Source organism: Panthera onca, chromosome E1, assembly GCF_046562875.1.
Source record: "Panthera onca isolate mPanOnc1 chromosome E1, mPanOnc1 haplotype 2, whole genome shotgun sequence".
Lineage (NCBI taxonomy): Eukaryota > Metazoa > Chordata > Mammalia > Carnivora > Felidae > Panthera > Panthera onca.
In genome coordinates this window covers 38,014,414-38,034,418 of record NC_138352.1, presented here as the reverse complement: position 1 = coordinate 38,034,418, position 20,005 = coordinate 38,014,414, and the positions used below count along the sequence as shown (strand labels likewise).

Here is a 20,005-nt window from a genome sequence, read left to right as displayed (position 1 = left end):
AATGGACACCATTTACCACAAGTGAACTCATACTAAAAGAAATAATAAAGAAAGTTCTTCTGCCTGAAGAGAAATGATAGCAAATGGAAATTCAGATCTACACAAAAGAATGGTGAACAGGGAAAATGATATACATGTGGGTAAATATAAAATGTTTTCTTTTTTTCTTAACTTCTTTGAAAATTAATGGGATGCTTAAGGCATAAATAGTAACAGTGTACCTACCATAGTGCTTATAACAGATGTAATAGTAAAATATATGACAGCAATAGCATAAAGGACAGGAAGGGATGGAAATAGAATTATATGTGGAGTGGTATTATATTAATTCAAGATAGATTCTGATAAGGATGAAAACTGTAAATCCTAGAGCAACAAGTTAAAAAAATAATAATACAAAAATGTATAAATCAAAAGCCAATTGAGGAGATGGAATGATCACCTAAAACAATACTCAGTTACCCCAAAAGGAGTCAAGGAAGGTAGAACAAAGGAAGAAATAGCAGTGGGGACAAAAAGGAAACAAAGAGCAAGATAGTAGACTTCAACTTAACTGTATCAAAAATAATATTAAGTGTAAATGCATTAAACCCTCCAATTAAAACACAGAGATTGTCAAGGTAAAACAGCAGTACTCAAATAGGCTGTTTACAGGAAATGTACCTTAAATATAAAAATATTCTGATGGGTTAAAAGCAAAAGGTGGACCAAAAAAAATTAAAGAATGGGAAAAGATAAACAGTAAGTATAAGAAAGCTGGTATGACTATATTATACAAAGTAAACCTCAAGACAAATATATTGCATGAGATAAAGAGAGTTATTTCACAATGATAACAGAATCAATCCCTCAAGAAGATATCGTGATCTTAAATGTGTAGGTGCCTCATGGTAAGTTTCAAAAACACAAGGGGCAAAAATAGCCCTAAAGGGAGACATGGACAAATCTATAGTCCTAGTTAGAGAGTTGAACACTTCTCTCTCAGCAATTGATGAATAACTAGACAAAAACTCAGTAAAACTATAGAAGATTGGAGCAACACTATCCAACAACTTGACCTAATTGCCTTTTATAAAACACCTGCACCAACTATTACAGAATACACATACTTTTCAAGTGCACATGAAACATTCACCAAGATATACCATACACTGCACTGTAACTCAATCTCAGTAAATTTTAAAGGAACATGGATAGTATGTTTCCTGATCAAAGCATAATTAAATTAGAAATCAAAAACAACAAGGAAAGAGATAACACCAGTTACTAATATCAGAAACAAAAGAGAGGACGTTACTACCAATTTTTCAGACATTTAAAAAGTGATAAGAGAATATTATACACAACTGTATGCTAATAAATTCAACAACTTAGATGAAATGGACAAATTTCTTGGAAAACAGCACAACAAAACCACCACAAGAAGAAATGGGAAGTCTGAATGTCTCTAAATCCACTAAAGGAATTGAATTCATAATTAAAAATCATCACACACACACACCATCACCAAGTCCAGATGGCTTCACATTTAGGACAGGAATGATACCAAGCCTACACAAGCTGAGCAAATAGAGAAAGAGGAAAGGAAACAATTTATAATTTTGTTTATGAAGTTAGCATAACCACAATACCAAACCTGACTGAGACATCACAAGAAAAGCAAATTAAATACAATATCATTCATGAGCATAGACACAGAAATCTTCCACAAGACATTAGTAGGTTAAATACAGCAACAATATAAAGAGGATAATAAATAAACCATGACCAAGTGGGGCTTGTGCCAGAAATGCAAGGTGGGTTCAGCATCTACAGATCAATCCGTATCATTCACCATATTAACAGAACAAAGGAGGAAAATCATGTGATCATCTCAGTAGAAACAGGACACACATTTGTCAAAACTCAATACCCAGTAAAGGTAAAAGTGCTCAGCAAACTAGAAACAGGAGAGAACTTTCTCAGTCTGACAAGGGCCTCTAGGGAAAAAAAAAAAATATATATATATATATATATATACCTAACACATTTAATAATGAAGTAATGAACCCTTTCCTCCTACGATCAGGAACAAGGTAAGGATATCTTCTCTCTTCAGTTTTTTCCAACGTTACACAATATACAGTTTCTGGCCAATGCGCTGAAGCAAGAAAAAGAAATAAAAAATAAAGACCAGAAAGGAAGAAGTAAAATTCAGCAATAAAAAGGAATGAACTACTGAGACATGCATGAGCATGAATGAATCTTGGAAACATTCTGCTGAGAGAAAGAAGCCAGACACAAAAGGGTGCATGCTGTATGCTTCTATTTATATAAAATCCTAGACCAGGCAAAGCCAATTTATGACAGAAAGCAGATCGGTGATGGCCTGAGGGCTGGGGAGGGGACTTTGGGGGGTTAATGGAGATGCTCCGTATCTTGATTGGAATGCTTGTTACCAGGGTGTACACGCTTGTAAAAATTCATTAAATTGTCCATTAAAGTTGAGACATTTTATTATTTGTAAATGACATCTTAATGAGGGATTTTTAAAAGTAGGAAAAATATACACCATTAAAAAAATGAAAAGTCAGCCACAAACTATGGGAGGTAGAGAGAAAATATTCTCAGTACATGCTGTGTGACAGGGGACTTGTATCCAGAACATATGGAGAACTCTTACAGCTTAATAATAAAAGTAAGAAGTAAGCAAGTTGTTTTAATGGGCAAAAGACTTGAAAAGACATGTCACAAAAGATAATATATGAATGGCCAATTAGCACATAAAATTGCACTCAAGATCATCAATCAGCAGAGAACCACAAATAGAAACAACAATGAGATATAACTATACCCCTACATGAATGTCTAAAATTAGAAATATGGACAAAATCAAGATTTGGCAAGGGTACAGCATATCTGGAACTCTCATACGCTCCTGGTGGTAATGAAAGACCATACTATTAGCACTGTGGATAACAGTTTCACCGTTTCATATAAAAAGTTACCCCGAGACCTACTTAACAAACCAGCTATTCTATTCCTAGCCGGTTACCTAAGAGAAATGAAAGTATGTGTCCAAAAACTGAACTGACTTGTCCATAAATGTTAACAGGGACTTTTTCATAATTACCCAAAACTGGAAACAATCCAAGGGCCCGTCATCAGGTGAATGGATACAGATTGTGGTATATTTGTACACTGGGAAACTATTCAGCAATTAAAAAAAAAATGAACTAAGGCACACAACCGTGTGGATAAATCTCAAAAACATTATGTTGAGCCAAAGAAGCCAGACACAAAAGAATACCCAGTGTAGGTTCTCATTTACACGAAGGTTGAGAACAGGCAAAGCCAACCTATGGTGGTAGAATCCGTAACAGAGATTGGCTGGGGGATGGGTGGGGGTTGATTGGAAAGGGAGAGGAAGGAATTCTGTGGGGTGATTTTCAATGTCTTGGGTCTTACGGTGCCTGGGTGGCTCAGTAGGTTGAGCAACCGACTCTTGATTTTGGCTCAGGTCATGATCTCATGGTTGGCATCAAACCCCACGTCCAGCTCTATACTGATAGTGCAGGACCTGCTTAGAATTTTCTCTCTCTCTGCCCCTCCCCTGCTCACACGTGTGCACACACTCTCTTTCAAAATAAATAAGTAAACTTTTTTTTAAATGTCTTAGGTCTTGATTTAAGTGGTAGGTTCACAAGTGTATACATTTAAAAAAAAAAAATTTAATGTTTATTTACTTGAGAGAGAGAGAGCAGGGGAGGGGCAGAGAGAGACACACACACAGAATCCGAAGCAGGCTCCAGGCTCTGAGCTGTCAGCACAGAGCCTGACGCAGGGCTCGAACTCACAGACCGTGAGATCATGACCTGAGCCAAAGTCGGACACTCAACCAACTGAGCCACCCAGGCGCCCCAGTCAAGTGTATACATTTTTTAGAATTTGTTGAACTGTGCTCTAAAAACATGCATTTTGTTGCATTTTTTTTTTCTCCAATTAAATAAAAAAGATAAATATAAAGGATTTAGTTCGGGGCTTCACACATAAGTGCTCACAGCCATTCATTTCCCTCGCCCTTCACCTTCCCCAGTCCCAGCAGGGATGTACCATAGGCATGAGAGCATTCTATGGACATTGGACCTCTGAGAATAAGGACATTTTCCCCAAAGGAGTTCATCCATAGCATGACACTGGAGGAATGATCTAGTCTGGGCCACAGATCATAAATAACATTGATTATGCCATTTCTTCCTGGACCCTCTGAAGTTTCTGGCCCCCAAGTCTGGGTTTGGGGTCCCAATGTTCCCAGCCAAGAAGGTAGAATTTAGTTAGGTCATTCCAAGGGTTTGGAGATGACAAAGTATGGAGGTAGAAAGACACATGGCAAATGTAAGAGACTTCGAGATTGGCCTTTATGGGAAGGTTATACGAGACAGGAAAATGAGTATTGGAGGCAGACGTGGAAAGCCTATGAGGTCAATGGAGCTAGATTGTCCTGTAGCAGATGGTCAATAATCGTTTGTTGATTGAATAAGTAAGTGAATGCGCTATTAAGGCTGTCGATGCTGAACCTCCAGGGCTGACTGCTGCCCTCACCTTCCTGTCTTGCAGCTCACATACCTGCCCCCACCGTGGGGTGAGTGCCGATCCTCAGAGATGGGACTCGACTTCTTTCCTGTTTACAGCATCACCGCCTGTCGGATCGACTGTGAGACGCGCTACATCGTGGAGAATTGCAACTGTCGTATGGTGCACATGCCAGGTCAGTGCCAAGGGACAGCCTGAGACCTTCTGTGCACTTCTCACCCTAGCGGGAACCACTGTACCCATTCCATGAGGACCCACAGGGATGCTGTTCTGGGAAAGGCTAGTACTTGGTCCCAAACACGTGGACAGCAGATGGAAACAACCAGTGTAGCAACCAGGGCAGCATCCTGGTGTCCAGAAGTGTCCAGATGTTTAAAGAATGCTCCTGCCAGTGCTCAACGTGTTTGTTAATTGTTTGCTGCTCTTACCTCCTAGGGTTCAGTGTCCAGGTATTGGAGCCCTTGCAATTCTTGAATCCCGGTGTGGCACCTGTTCAAACATCCAGGTGTCTGTTGCTTTCATCCAGATGGTTTCCTTCTTGCATCCAAATGTCTAGCACTCTTTCAGATGAGGCAAAAGTCCCTCAGCTGGCAAATAGATGCGCATGGGCTGATATTTCTGGTGTCAGACTAACAATGCATGTAGCCATCTTATTAGAGGTAGTCGGCTAATCAGAGGCAGGAGCACGAGGGGTGGGGTGGGGGTGCAGGGGAGGGGGCATGGCGTGAGGGCTAATTCAAGCATGAAGAGTTTGGTTTCGCAGCAGAGAAGAAAGGATGACAAGCTGGGAGGAAGGGACCTTGGCTTCTAATTCAGATTCCTCCACTTATCTGCTGTGTGACCTGGCCCAAGTTACTAAATCTCTCTGTTCTTACCTTCATTATCTCTAAAATACAATCATTAGTTGTTAGGAGGATAAAATTAGGCTAAAATAGAAAAGTGCAAAAGTCAGTGGTCATTTTATTAGCACTTGCAGAGAGGAACAAAAAGCAGTATTGACTGATGATCTACTATGTGTTGGGAACTTTGCTATCCTATTCAATGGCTACTACTTCATGGTCATATCATACTTTAAGTTTATTTAACTAAATCCTTATATCAGACATTTAGTTCATTATCAAATGTTTTCTTTTATAACCAATGCTCAGATTTAGCTTATAGCTAAACTCTATTTCATCAGTAATCAGTAATTTTTTCTAGAAATCTAATTGTATAATTGTTGATCTTTAAAATTGCCTCTGACCACACTCAGATACCACCTCACGCCAGTCAGAGTGGCCAAAATGAAGAAATCAGGAGACTATAGATGCTGGAGAGGATGTGGAGAAACAGGAACCCTCTTGCACTGTTGGTGGGAATGCAAATTGGTGCAGCCGCTCTGGAAAGCAGTGTGGAGGTTCCTCAGAAAATTAAAAATAGACCTACCCTATGACCCAGCAATAGCACTGCTAGGAATTTATCCAAGGGATACAGGAGTACTGATGCATAGGGGCACCTGTACCCCAATGTTTATAGCGGCGCTCTCAACAATAGCCAAATTATGGAAAGAGCCTAAATGTCCATCAACTGATGAATGGATAAAGAAATTGTGGTTTATATACACAATGGAATACTACGTGGCAATGAGAAAAAATGAAATATGGCCTTTTGTAGCAACATGGATGGAACTGGAGAGTGTGATGCTAAGTGAAATAAGCCATACAGAGAAAGACAGATACCATATGGTTTCACTCTTATGTGGATCCTGAGAAACATAACAGAAACCCATGGGGGAGGGGAAGGAAAAAAAAAAAAAAAAAAAAGAGGTTAGAGTGGGAGAGAGCCAAAGCATAAGAGACTGTTAAAAACTGAGAACAAACTGAGGGTTGATGGGGGGTGGGAGGGAGGGCAGGGTGGGAGGGAGGGCAAGGTGGGTGATGGGTATTGAGGAGGGCACCTTTTGGGATGAGCACTGGGTGTTGTATGGAAACCAATTTGACAGTAAATTTCATATATTAAAAAATAAAAAAATAAAAAAATAAAAAAAAATAAATAAAATGTAAATACTAAAAAAAATAAAAATAAAAAATAAAATAAAATAAAATAAAATAAAATTGCCTCTGAGCTTCCCAGAAGACAGAGCAAAAAGAGAAACGCCAGTTACATTGTTATTGTTGGAAAGAAGGAAGCATACCAGCTCTCAGCTCTTGAAAAGGGTGTTTAGGGAAATAGTAAGGAAAAGACATTGTGGTAGGTTTAATTTTAGCACCCGGAAAAAAAAAGGCCGGGCCGGGTTTGCGGGGGGGGGGGGGGGTGGCGTCTGGATTTCTACTGAGAGACCATAGAGAAGGATACAGCACTGGTGAATGTTACCTGCCTGATGCTCAGACTGGATCACCCGCCAGTAAGGTTCCCCCATGGAACCTGAGCCAAAAGCAAGCAGTAGAGGTTTTAACCGTTCTACCCATGACATTCTTACTGGCATCTCTGTTACCAAATTAAGGGCAAGAAACTTACAAAGTGGGGCTTGTTCACAGACAGCAGAGGTGTGGCCCTGGCCTCGGGGTCAGACTGGTCAGACCAGTGTATTCAAAACCCACCTCCATCACTGCTAGCTCTGATGTCCTGGAAAGGCAGGATACTTTAACCTCAAGACTCTCAGGGGTGAAACACACACAGTATTTCCTATTTCCGGAGGTACCCGTGTGAGTGAAAGGCGAAGATGTGTGCCTGGAGGTAGAGGTGCTTTCTGCCAGTCTCTACTTTCAGCCACCAAGGCTTTCTCACCTGTCACCCACCTGAGCTAGTTGGGCCAGCGCAGCAATCTGGGAGAAGTTAGCTAGGCAGACCCTATATTCACCTGCCCAAGCTCCCAGAGCAGAGCAGACCTAATCCCCTGGCTCTGGGTAACACTGCGCCCCCACTTGCCCCCAGCTCTTATGGGTGAGTCCCTTCTGACTGCCGGGGGACTGCTGCTCCTCCCCAGTTGCAGGATGCATTCCCTTTCCCCAGCCCAGGAGGGAGGGGTTGCTGCCTGAGTACGTCTCCTTGTGTCTCTTCTTTGCAGGGGATGCCCCTTTCTGTACTCCTGAGCAGCACAAGGAGTGCGCAGAGCCTGCCCTAGGTCAGTACTGGGGGACAAAGGGAGTGGGAGCTGAGCTTGAGACCTCAGAGGTGTTCTGGGTGTGGGAGAGATAGGGCGGAAGGGGCACCGGAGGGGGAGGAGAGGCTGGCTGGGGCTGCGGCACTGTAGGAGCTGGAGAGGAAGGTGGAGAGGAGGCAGGAGAGAGAAAGGGGAGGAAACTGATGCAGGCGGATGAGGGCTGGCAAGGCACTGGGGGAGTGAGAGGAAGTAGAGAGGTGCGGTAGAGAAGGGGTGGGTTTCAGGGGAATGGAGAGCACTGGGGAGCACAGAGGAAGGGACAGAGATGGAGAGAGGATGAATGAACAGTAGACATCCGGGTGGGCACCGAAGGAGGTAGGGGAGGGGGGAAGGGGCAGCCGCTGTGCATTTCCCCCTCCTCCTCCTCTGGCTGGGTGCTCGTGGGTTGGAATAACTGCTGGATTCCCCCACTGGAAAACTTCAGGTGCAGGAGATCCCACAAACAAGCCACAACCCCAAAGCTAGACTCACTCCACCTGCCTGCCTCTCTCTGCACCTGGGAAGTGGTCTATGATCAAGACGAGCAGAGAGCATGTTTAAATCATAGGGACTCAAGTTCGTTCAGCAGCTGCACTTGCTGGAGCTAAGCTAGGACAGCTCTGGACTCCTGTGTCCAGATGCTTCCAGAAGGACTGATTGTGGGGGGAGGCGCCGGCCTTAGAGAAGAGTGAAAGATGTGCACAAAGACATCTCTCCTTGGAGTATGGAATCCCATGGGTAACACTGCCATGATCAGAGAGACAGAGGGAAGGAAGTGATATCTTTAGCCACCCCTTCCTAAGTGGAAGACAGGAGCAGAAAAGATGCGGGAGGTTGCTTCTAGGGACAGGAACTGAGAATCTTTGCCTGCACCCTACCCCAGCAGGCACCGGAGGCAGGCTCTGGCTAGGAAGGAGCCTCAGAGGGAATACCATTGAGCCCTGGATTTTAGATTAAATGTTCTCTCATGTTTGCCCGTGACGGGAGGCCCACTTTGTGGATGAGAACACCGAGGCTAGGAGCAGAGAAGGCTCTGGGAAGCTGAAGGGGCCAGGACTCCTGTGGAACCCATTCTCCAAAAGTGGCGCCTTTCAACAATTTTTAAAGGACAACATAATAATAAAGGAAGTGGAAGGAGAACAGGACCAAGGGAAACACAGAGTGGGCACTTTTCAAGAGCGCTCACACCCTCACCAATCTATAGCCAAAGCCCAGCTCCCCTAATCTCCGCAGGCCCGCCCCTCACTTCCCGGGGATGGCCCCTCCTCCCAGCTTCCGCGCCCCCACCTCCCCAGCGGCTGGAACCCGGGGGCCCCGCCCCCGCAGCTGACTAAGCCCCGCCCCCCCTCTCCCCCGCAGGTCTGCTGGCGGAGAAGGACAGTAATTACTGTCTCTGCAGGACACCCTGCAACCTGACCCGCTACAACAAAGAGCTGTCCATGGTGAAGATCCCCAGCAAGACGTCAGCCAAGTACCTCGAGAAGAAATTCAACAAATCAGAAAAATATATCTCGTAAGCTCAGTGGGCACCGGTAGGCAGAGGGAGAAGGGATGGACCCAGGAGAAACTGGGGGCAGTCGAGGAGGAGGGCAGAGGGAAGCTCCGTTTGGCAGAAGTGAACTGACCCTCGGCCGTGTGCCAAGCTCTGTGTTTAGGACTCAGAAAGTGAAGACAAAGATGATTAAGAAGCAGCCCCTCCCCCAGCCTTTAAGGAGCTTACAGTCTTGAGAGAGGAGCGAACGTCTGAATGCTTTACAGGCTGATACAGGCAGGAAGGGAGGCTGGTTGACTGCACCTCACATGGGGTTGCCCTCAAGGAAAGCTTCAGAGACTTTTTTAAAGTTTATTTCTTTATTTTGAGAGAGAGAGAGACAGAGAAAGCGAGCGGGAGAGGGGCAGAGAGAGAGAGAGAGGGAGAGACAGACTATCAAGCAGGTTCCGTGCTGTCAGAGTCATGGAATCTGATGTGGGGTTTGAATTCCCCAACTGTGAGATCATGACCTGAGCGGAAGTCAAGAGTCAGAAGCTTGGGGGCGCCTGGGTGGCTCAGTTGGTTAAGTGTCCAACTTCAGCTCAGGTCATGGTCTCGTGGCCCATGAGTTCCACTCTGTGCTGACAGCTCAGAGCCTGGAGCCTGCTTCAGATTCTGTGTCTCCCTCTCTCTCTGCCCCTCCCCCACTCGCACTCTGTCTCCCTCCCTCTCTCTCTCTCTCTCTCTCTCTCTCAAAAATAAAATAAAAACATAAAAAAAAAATTTAAAGAAAGGAGTCGGAAGCTTAATGTGCTGAGCCAGTCACATGCCCCAGCTTCAGAGATCTTGTTTAAGAGGATGTGTAGGAGTTTTCCAGGCAGGCTTGCACATTTCATTCCCTCCACCCAGAATGCTTTTCCTCTCGCACTTTACCCACCTGGTTCCTCATTGTGCAGGTCTCCATTTCAAGGTCATCTCAAACAGCTAAATTAGTTCTCCTCCTTTTCAATCTCTGTCCAAGCACTCTGGTGTTTTCCTTTGTGGCATTCACCTAAGGGTGTCATTTCCATGTTCTCGTGTGTGTGTGCCCCACTAGATGGAAAGCCCCCTGAAGGCTGCAGCCTTTCCTTGTGTTCGCTGCTGTGGAGGGTCTGGCACAGAGCTGGCATTCAAAAAAATGTCTTTTAACAGAGTAAATGAATGGAAGTCATGGGAGCAGAGGTGTCCCAGGCACAGGGCAGACAAGAGAATGGCCAGAGGGAGCTGGGACAGGTGGATGTGTCAGAGCAAGAGGGCCTCGTCTCCCTGGGGGACAGGGAGTGGATTTTATCCAAAAAGAGGAGGGGGCCTCTGATGAGCTTCAAGTAGGTGACAGCCTCAACCGTGTATTTTAGACCACTGCTCTGCAACAGAACTTTCTGCCATGACGGCAGATGCACAGATTGTGTATCTCCGAGGACCAACAAGGGAGCCACTAACCGCATGTGGCTAGTGAGCATTTTAAATGTAGCCTGGGTGACAGAGAAACTGAAATGTAATTATTTTTAACGTTTTATTTATTTATTTTGAGAGAGCACACACAGGGGAGGGGCAGAGAGAGAGGGAGAGAGAGAGAGAGAGAGAGAGAGAGAGAGAGAGAGCCCCAAGCAGGCTCCGCACTGTCAGCACAGAGCCTGACTCAGGGCTCAAACTCATACACCGTGAGATCATGACCTGAGCCGAAACCAAGAGTCAGCTGCTCAACCAAAGGAGTCACCCAGGCGTCCCTGAATTGTGATGTTTTCTAGCAGTTTTAGAAAGATCCTTCAGGGGGCAGTGTGGAGGACAGAAGGGAAGCCAGAAGAAAGGGAGGCGGCCTGGTAGGAGGCAGTTGTCATCACCCAGGCAAGCGATGGTGACACTTACTTTGAACGGCGCCTCGGGGAGCCCTGCATGAAGAGGAGGATTTGCTTCTCTCTCACCAGCCGCTCCCTCCTGCCACACGGCCACCAGAGCCCATCCCGGGGCAGCTCTGGCTCAGCCGGTTGCAAACAAGGGGCACCGAGGCCACTGTGACCAGCGTCGCAGGAGATGGAGAAAAGGAGGTGCCAGGCCCTGCTGCTGAGCCGACGTTCTGCCAGCAGCGATGACTTTTCCTGCCAAGATGCGTCTTGTTAACACACCTGCCTAAAAGAGGAAAAGGGAACCCCCCGGCCAGATATAGATTTGTTCCTCCCTGAGCCTGGCAGCTGATTTGGCAGTGTGAGCGCACGGGCGTCCCACTAGGACAACCTTGTTATAAATCCAAGTAGGAGCATGGCGGGGGGCTCTCGGGAGTGGGTAGAGGCCACCCGGGAGGTCAGCTGGGGCAAGCAAGGCAAGAGAGTGAAGAGCTTGTCAAGAGAGTGCTGAACTCACCTGCAGGTGGGGAGCCAGGAAGACCCTGTGGGGGGCCCAGAGACCTGGAGGCCAGGTAGGACTCGTGGAAAGCTGTCCCAAAGAGGGACAGCTGATATGTGCCTCCAGAGCACTGGGCTGGGGGTCAGGGCTCTTGGTTCCAAGGTCAGCTCTGTCGCTGACCAGCTCTAACTTTGGGCTGGTCGTTTCACTTTCCTGGGCCTCAGCCCCTGCCTCTGTCAATGGGAAAGCTGGGTTGGATGGCCTGCGTGGATCCCGACGGTCCTCACCGTGTATGGTACTGGATATTCCCTCTGCAGAGAGAACATCCTCGTTCTGGATATATTTTTTGAAGCGCTCAATTATGAGACGATTGAACAGAAGAAGGCATATGAAGTTGCTGCCTTACTCGGTATGTCGGTGTCTGTTGCACAAATTTCCACACGTCATGGTGGGGAGTGAGGGGGAGTGGGCAGGGGGTAGGCAGGCAGACAGCACTCTCAATGTGCTAATTATGCCCTCTGTCCCAGAATGGGAAGGCCTCCGGTATGGCGGAGGTTTTAGGCTCAGCTCATGCCCCAATTTAAGCCTCAGCTTCCCCATTGACACAATGATGCAAGTGAGCTGAAAGGTCTCTGAGGGCCTTCCCAGGGCTGCCCCGTTGGACTCTGCGGTCTTCTGCCCCCAGGCTGGAGTGACAGTCCCAGGGCCGCAGCGGGAAAAGAGCTGTCCAATGGAGGGAAGGCTGAGCTTTGGGTGGTCCCCAGGCAGTGAGTGTGAGTGTAGGACTGGAAAGCAACATGGCAGCACTGGGGCCAGATGTCCCCCCTGGACTGAGAGTCTTTTGTCAAACACAAAAGAAGGGTCACACATCCCCAGATGTCTACAAACCTGACTGCCGCCCCCACTCGAGTTCACATCAGCTCCCCTGGCCGCACCGCCAAATAACGGATGCAGGGAGTTCTGTTCAACCCTGCCCCCCGCCAAACTCACAAAACCCCCGGGGGTGGTCAGTTGAAAGACCTGTGCCTTGGGTCCTTCTCCCAACTCCAGCTCACTCTCAAGAGAGGACATGATGCTGTCCCTACAAGGAGAATTAACCGCTGTTGTCCCTGTGAGTTGGACAGAGAGTGGTATCCTGAGGGAGGTGGGTGGCAGGTGTAGAGGGAAGTATAGAGGTTCAGAGTCAAAGACTACTGCATACCAGCTCCGAGAATGTGGGCAAGTGGCCTCACTCACTGGACGTCAGGCCCCTCATCTGTGAAATGGGTCTAATAAAGCTGCTTGATGAGTTCATTGTGATGGTTAGCAGGGGTAAAGCCTCAGCCCACAGAAGGTCCATAAAGACTAGTTTCTGGTACCTGGACAGTCACCATGCCAGAGACCCAGGGCCCCCGCTGGTGATTCCAGGCACCATGTGAGCATTTCTGCACCTCCCCCAGGCGACTGGGGACTGGGCCACAGCTGGGACCCAGTTGGGTTAAGGTGGCTGTCATTTGGGTCTCAGACACTGTTGCGGCCAAAAGGGACTAAGCCAAGACTCTAATGTCCTGGGCCAGAGGTAGAGGTCATGCTCTAGACATGTAGACCCACTCACCCTGCCTCTGTCACCTCATTTCTTTTTTTTCTTTTTTTGAGAGAGAAAGAGAAAGTGTGCGTACAAGCGGGGGAGGGGCAGAGAGAAGGAGAGACAGAATCCCAAGCAGGCTCCACGCCATCAGCGCAGAGCCCAATGCGGGGTTCAAACTCACAAACTGAGATCACGACCTGAGCCGAGATCAACAGTCTGACACTTAACCAACGAGCCACCCAGACATCCCTCTCCTTCATTTCCTAAAGAGAACTCAAGACAGGGCTCTCCCCATCCCCCCATATAGGCTCACAGCTCGCTCTCTCTCTCGCTCTCGCTCTCACTCTCTCTCTGTCTTACACACACACACACACACACACACACACACACACACTGAGAAGGGCCTGAGCTCTGAATCTGTCAGAAAGGATAGCTCATCTCTGCATCTGATATGAGGATGAGATGTTCCCAGCATCTTGTTCCCACCCAGAATAGCCTGCTGAGAAATCATGCTGCCATCTGTGCCTCCCGTGACAAGAGTGCGTGCCGCTCGCAAGCACTCAGTCCCCAAGCCCGTTGGGCCCTTCCCTCACCGCCGCGCAGCCCGCCCTCACCCCAGCGCACACTGCACAGGCACTCATCCACACACAGCACACCCCGCCCCAAAGCGCACACACACGCACACTATGCTGAGCCACGCACACCGGTGCACGGTGGCACAGACCCACAGACTCATCACACACACCTGTCCGTACGCACACACATGCTCACACAGGTTCCGCACACTCAGACGCACTATGCCCACCCCCACAAAGCCACACTCACGCACACTTAGACACACTCAGGGTCCCCACCCTAGACGTAAATAGCCACCTGCGTGAAGCCATCGACAGCCAGACATGCTTCTTCTACTAAACAAGCATGTGCACACGCAAAGCACCCTGGCACATAACCCACACTCACACATACTGCACACACGTGCAAACACGCACCTCACATCTGACATGAACACCTGTAAGAACCCACTCCCCAGTAATGTCCCCACGAAGAGCATCAGAGAGGGCAGGGGGGAGAGGAGTGAGGGGAACCGTTGGAGCCCAGCTCCAAGCCCACCCAGGAAGACCCCCCTTCCCGCCCTCTCTGCCTACTCACCTGGGACTGTGGTTGTCGGACCCCACTCGGCCATAATCAGGGATTGTAATCAGAGAGGGTAGATGTGGCCAACAGAAAGTTCTCAGACCACGAGGTCAGCCCAGTGCACCCCCTTTCCCAGCACTCTCCCCGCCCAGCCCAGCAGCTAATGGTCTCAGAAGCTCCAGCTGGCAAGAACCTCACAGTTCTCTCCTCCACTCCCCTCCACCACCAAATGTCCTTTGAAGGCAAAGCTACTGAGAAGGTCAGGGGTTATCAAAACCACACAGCAGGCTGGTGGCCGCTCTCCAAACGCAGATACTCTGAGCCCTCTGTTCGACCACGCTGACTTCCAGAGCCAAGCATTTGGACTTTTGGGGGGACCCTTGGGGATCTGATAATAGCTTCTCAAATAGGGACTCTCCCACTACAAATGCCCAGGTACACCCATGTAATGTTTTGCATTCATTTCCAAAGGGTCTCCAACTGTCCGCAACTCCCACAGGAGAGTTGTTCTCAGACCCTGGTGGGTTGGAGAATCCCCTGGGAATTTAAGAATCCTGACTTCGAGACCCCAGAATCAGAGATTCTGATTTTATAGACTTGGGGCATGTCCAGGTATCTACACTGGGGGGGACCTGAAGACCAGTCAAGAAACACTTTGGTCAATGGGGCCTATATACCCCCCAGCAAGAACATCTACTCTAGGAAAAGACCAAATTGAGCATTTACTTTCAGGTGGGGGAGTTAGGGGGATGCTTCCTATGACCTTATCCCAAAGGTGAGAGGTGCCCTGAGTTGGCCCTGTGGGACTCTTCATGATTGGGAGGGTAGGAAGGTCTCTTGTGCCATTGTTTCTGAGACCCACGCCCAAGGCACCTGACACATGAGTCTTGGGCTCCATTGCCCTGTCCCCAGGCCAAGACCACACACTTCTTGTCTCTATTCCCAGCCCAGAGACAAAGTGAGGCTTTGAGTGTGGTTCTGAAGGTAATTGAATAAGCCCATTAGCCTGTGAGGTCTTACAGTAGGCCCTCCAGTAAACATTTGGGTTAATTCCCATCCACACTGGGTGCTGTGCAATGAGGGAAGGAGTTGTCCAGGGCCTGACCTACCTAAGGCCCAGGCTCCCTGTGGAGGGAGGTCTGGTTTCTGAGTTCTTTGTTCACTCCTTCCTAGAAGGGCTATGAGTAAAGCCAAATCTTTGATCTTTTCTCTCTCTCCAGGTGATATTGGTGGTCAGATGGGACTGTTTATTGGTGCTAGTATCCTTACAATACTAGAGCTCTTTGATTATATTTACGAGGTAAGACTGGGGTTGTTCGTGGGGAAATGACCGTATGCTGATACTCTCATCCTACCCTGATGCATGGGGGAGAAGGTGGCCTCTTTCCACCCAGAACCCGCTTTCTCCTCCCTGTCCGCAAATACTGTCTATCACCAAGTCCTAGGCAGGGAGGAGGGGGTGGGTCCAAGAGAGACAGAAGCCACAGTCCTATCCCCAGGCAGCTGGGAGATCCGTGGGCTGTCCACACTTGCAGGAAGGGAGAGGAAGCATCGAGAAGGAGAAGAGCCAGAACTGAGGCCAGCTCTGAGCCCCTCCCATGCAAGACCAGCTGTGGTGGCTTCATACGTGTGTGTGTCTGCACCCACATACTCACAGCACATGCACACGCATACCCCCCACATACACACCACTCACACACCCTGGTACCACTCGTAAATACACACGCACACATATATACTACGTTCACCCAGCAGACACACACACACACACATGCATGCACACATGGGCCCTCTGGGTGGCCCGTCACCTGAGTAGTGCCTATCCTGGTGCAGGCAGGCTTAGAGAAGCGGCATTTCCTGACGACTTCATCAATTCTGAGGAAGCAGGAACAAAGACACACAGGCCATTTCTGGCTGTTCACAGCCAGAGATGTCCCCTCAAAAGGCAGCTGGAACAGAGCCTCTGAAAGCATCTCAAACAATAGACAGCGGCTTCTGGCTCTGAGAATTCCTTTGCTCCTCAGCCTTCCCTTCCCACCCTGTCTCCCCTGCGTCCTCCAGAGCTGGGCTGGCTCCAGTGTCTCCAGAATTCCTAAGGGGGTTCCTCAGTGTCCCCAGGGCCACCAGAGTTTTGCTCCAGCAAGAAGAGCCGGCACAGCAGTGTTCTGCCTCCCAGAGAGGGCCGTCCTTGGCCAAAGGCCCCTGGGGACCATTGTGGGGAGCTGGAGGACCCCGGGGACCAGGGTCCTCTGGAGTGCCACATTCCCCCTCCCGGCATGGTGACCTTGTTCCCCAAACCCAAGTCACTCACAGCCAGATCTCATTCTGCTTTGCTTATTAATTTTTGGGAAGAGTTGTTATAAAGTTACGGAAATTGCATCCTGCCAAGTAACATGTTTAATAACTGCCCCTTGTTGCTAGGAATCGAATGTTATGAACTCAGGGGGGGGCCCTGGTCTTACGAACAGTGGGGCTCTCAGGCCTGGAAAGTGATTGGTAATCTCCTCCCCCAGGCCCAGCCTCAGAAAGGGGCTCCCAGGCTGCTCATCCACACGCTCCTTCCACAAGAGAAAACGGTCCCCGTGCCAGAAGGGGCCTCTTGTGACCTCCTCCAGGATCTACCTCCTGCACCAAAACCTCGCTTCAGCCAAAAGATTGGGCAGGGGCTCCCAGAGCTGGTCGCTCTACCTCACCAACCCTGTCCTGATTTTCTTGCAGCTGATCAAAGAGAAGCTCTTAGACTTGCTTGGTAAAGAAGAGGACGAAGGGAGCCACGACGAGAACGTGGTAAGAGCAGCCTGTGTGCTCTAGGTTGCTCTGTTTTCCGCTTTTGTGGGGTTGCATGAGACCAGATGTCAGGGCCTGGGCGGGGGAGACACGCCTTAACTCAGGTTGTCCAAGGACACTCCCACGGAGCCCGGGGCTTTCTCCGACACCCATCCAGAGCCTGATAGCAAGCCATGGCTGTAGCTGATACCTGGCCCAGTCTAGCTTCTCCAGGGCTGGAGCCTTACAGCTCTCATCTCGTGCCTTGGGGGAAGCAGGGAGGCTCCACTCCCTTACTCTCAGGGTGTCAAGGTGCAAGTGAGGACGTCACTGGTGCTTTACTCCTTCGGAAGGGGACGAGGAGCTTGGGGCCCCGCGAGGTTGTTACCCACGTAACCGCCTCCTAGTGCGTGCCAAGTACGCGTCAGGCTCCAAGCTGCAGGCCGTAAGCGTACCTTGTCATTTCAGCTGTGCGGTTACCCTGGAGAAAGGTCTGTTCTCTCCATTTTGTATTTGAGGCAGTTGAGGCCTAAAAGGTCAAGGTCACCCAGGCGATGAATGGCAGAGCCGGACGCAGAGCCCCCCTGACCGCCGTCCTACTCTGCCTCTCTTCCCTTGAGCGGCCAGCAAGGCCCCACCTCTTATGGCTGTGTGCTCTCCTTCCCAAACTCAGTCTGCTCCTGGGCTCTGGCCTCAGCTGCCTGGTACAGGTATCTCTGGCTTTTCCCGGTTGAGACTTCGCCCTGAGAATGCCAGGCCCGTGAGGCAGCCACCACCCCCCTGGAGTCAGCAAATCCAAAGTGATCCCAGCCCCTTCCCCCCAGGAGGCCCCCATTTCTGCTCCAGACGCCATGTCTCTATCCATCTCCCGGGCAAAAAATCTCTGCTTAGGTTCTCCCGGGCCCCTGCAGCCTCTGTTGAATAAAAGCCAGCGTCTGTTGAGGGGAAGGCAGCGTGGAAGGGGCCGGGGATCTGCACTCAGGTCCCTGCTTCCCAGCTCAGTGCCTGAGGGCAGGTGGGTTACCTCCCTGAGCACCTGTCCAGTCACAGGCACCTCAGGGACTTGTCATTTGCATTGAGTGGGACCATGCCTGTAAAGCAGTCAGCAGTGCCTAATTTACAGTAAGTGCTCAGCCTCTGTCACCTCCCCCCACTGCAGCCCTGTCCTCATCAGATCTCCCCCACACTCTTGGCACAGTCTCCTGGCCGCTATCTCTCTGCTCCCATCCCTCCCAGCCTCCAGCCCTCCGCGGCATGGGAGTCACTGGGAAAGCTCAAGGCCCCCCAGCCCCACCCTGTCCAGGGACCCGAGACTGCCAGGGGCCAGCCTAACCCTAAAGGTCCACTGGGGAGCCATGACTACTCTGGTTCTGGCTGGTTGGGAGCCTCCCCACTTCCTCCTAGGCCTCAGCAATTGGCACCCCGTGCCCCCAGCCTGGTCCTCCCCAGAAAGGCCTCAAGGGGGGACCCCAGGAGGAGGACAGGAGGGGACATGCTCCTGCCTCGGAGCTAGAGAACACTCAGATGTAGCTTTGGGTGACACATCGGGGCAGCTGCTGAACCCCATCACCAGGGCACCCGGCCCTCACCCTGGGGGCACCTAAGTGGGCAATGGTGAGGATCCTGAAGGCAGCGAGGCCCCTCCAGCCTCGGGCCCCGCGACAGCAAGCCAGCCCCTGAGATGTCTGGGGCAGGGGCCGTGGTGCCCTGGGAGAGCCCACAAGCAGGGGCCACAGTTCCCAGGGCCTAGGCTGGGCTGCCAGGGGCATCATGACAACATTTTGCAGAATGAATATCAGCACCCCCTATCTCCTTGCCTCCAGAGCACTTGTGACACGATGCCAAACCACTCTGAAACCATCAGCCACACTGTGAATGTGCCCCTGCAGACGGCCCTGGGGACCTTGGAGGAGATTGCCTGCTGACAGCCCATGGACCACCCGGCACCCTCCCAAACAGACCTTGAGGCCCAAGACCCAGGACAGGGGACAGCAGGCTCAGGTGGGATGGCCCCTGATGACAGAAGGAAGCAAGAGCCCCCTATGCACACATAGCAAACTATCTGCCAAAACCTCGCTGTGGCCACGTCTGACACGACGCGTCCTCGGGCCCCGCCGTGCGTCCCTCTTAGGAGAAAAGAGTCACACTCTGGAACTGTCCGAGAACCAACCTGCCATCACATCTCACTGCCAGATGTATAAAGCACCTGCATGCTGAGACTGCTCGCGGCGCCACCCCCTCGTCCGTCTCTGTTCATGACTCTCCTCCGTGCACTTTCCGCCGGCCACTCTGCAGTCCTGCAGTGGGACCAGGCTCCAGCCCCAGAGCCACTCCGTGGCCACGCTGGAATCGCGACGGCACGGTCAAGAGGAAAAGCTCAGAACTCTCAGCCACGTCCGGTCCCTGTGTAGTTTGTGAAGGTTCTTAACCTGCCCACAAACCCCTTTTCCCGAGCCGGCCTGTGGGCTGACCGGGGCCACTCCCACCCCCGTCCCAGCGCCTGGTGGAGGCAGGGCGGCCTGGGCGACTCCAGCGCTCATCCAGGGGACCTGCGTCATCCTGCTGTCCTCGTGACCCGGCTTGTACAGTCCAATTCTGTTTCTCTGGGGGTGGGGGGCTTGTTTTGTCTGTCTGTCAGAGATCCGTTTTGTTTTGTTTCATTCTCCAGATTTCGGTTTTGATGTTCTGAGGTTTGGTTTGATTTGGTTTCTCCATTTTCTCTGGCGTTTATTTATTCGTGCTTCCGGTCACGGTCATATTAAAAGCTGGTCTTGTGGAAACAGCCGAGTCGATGCTGCTTTCCCCCCATTACTAAGGTCTCGCTCCCCAAAGCCTTTGGGAAGGGCCAGGCCTGCCGGGTTAAAACCCACAGATTATAGCCATGGAAAGTCTCCTGCAACCACGCTTACCTTTACAAAGTGTATGGAGGGTATGCACTTACATTCTATTCTAAGTCTCTGAACACTATTGATCGCAACCTTTAAACGATCTC

General features: G+C 49.9%; 1 protein-coding gene across 2 annotated transcripts in view; it reads left to right on the top strand.

Annotated features, from left to right (window-relative positions):
- Positions 1-19,793, top strand: part of ASIC2 (acid sensing ion channel subunit 2) — a 1,018,759-nt gene extending 998,966 nt beyond the window's left edge. For both annotated transcript variants that reach the window (XM_060647782.3, XM_060647781.3), the window contains 7 exons: positions 4,597-4,747; positions 7,619-7,675; positions 9,053-9,206; positions 11,861-11,952; positions 15,468-15,547; positions 16,966-17,034; positions 18,837-19,793. In XM_060647782.3, the coding sequence (XP_060503765.1) occupies positions 4,597-4,747; positions 7,619-7,675; positions 9,053-9,206; positions 11,861-11,952; positions 15,468-15,547; positions 16,966-17,034; positions 18,837-18,938 (705 nt within the window). In that variant the 3' untranslated portion in view covers positions 18,939-19,793. The remainder of the gene's footprint in view (positions 1-4,596; positions 4,748-7,618; positions 7,676-9,052; positions 9,207-11,860; positions 11,953-15,467; positions 15,548-16,965; positions 17,035-18,836) is intronic.
- The last annotated feature ends 212 nt before the right edge of the window (positions 19,794-20,005 follow it).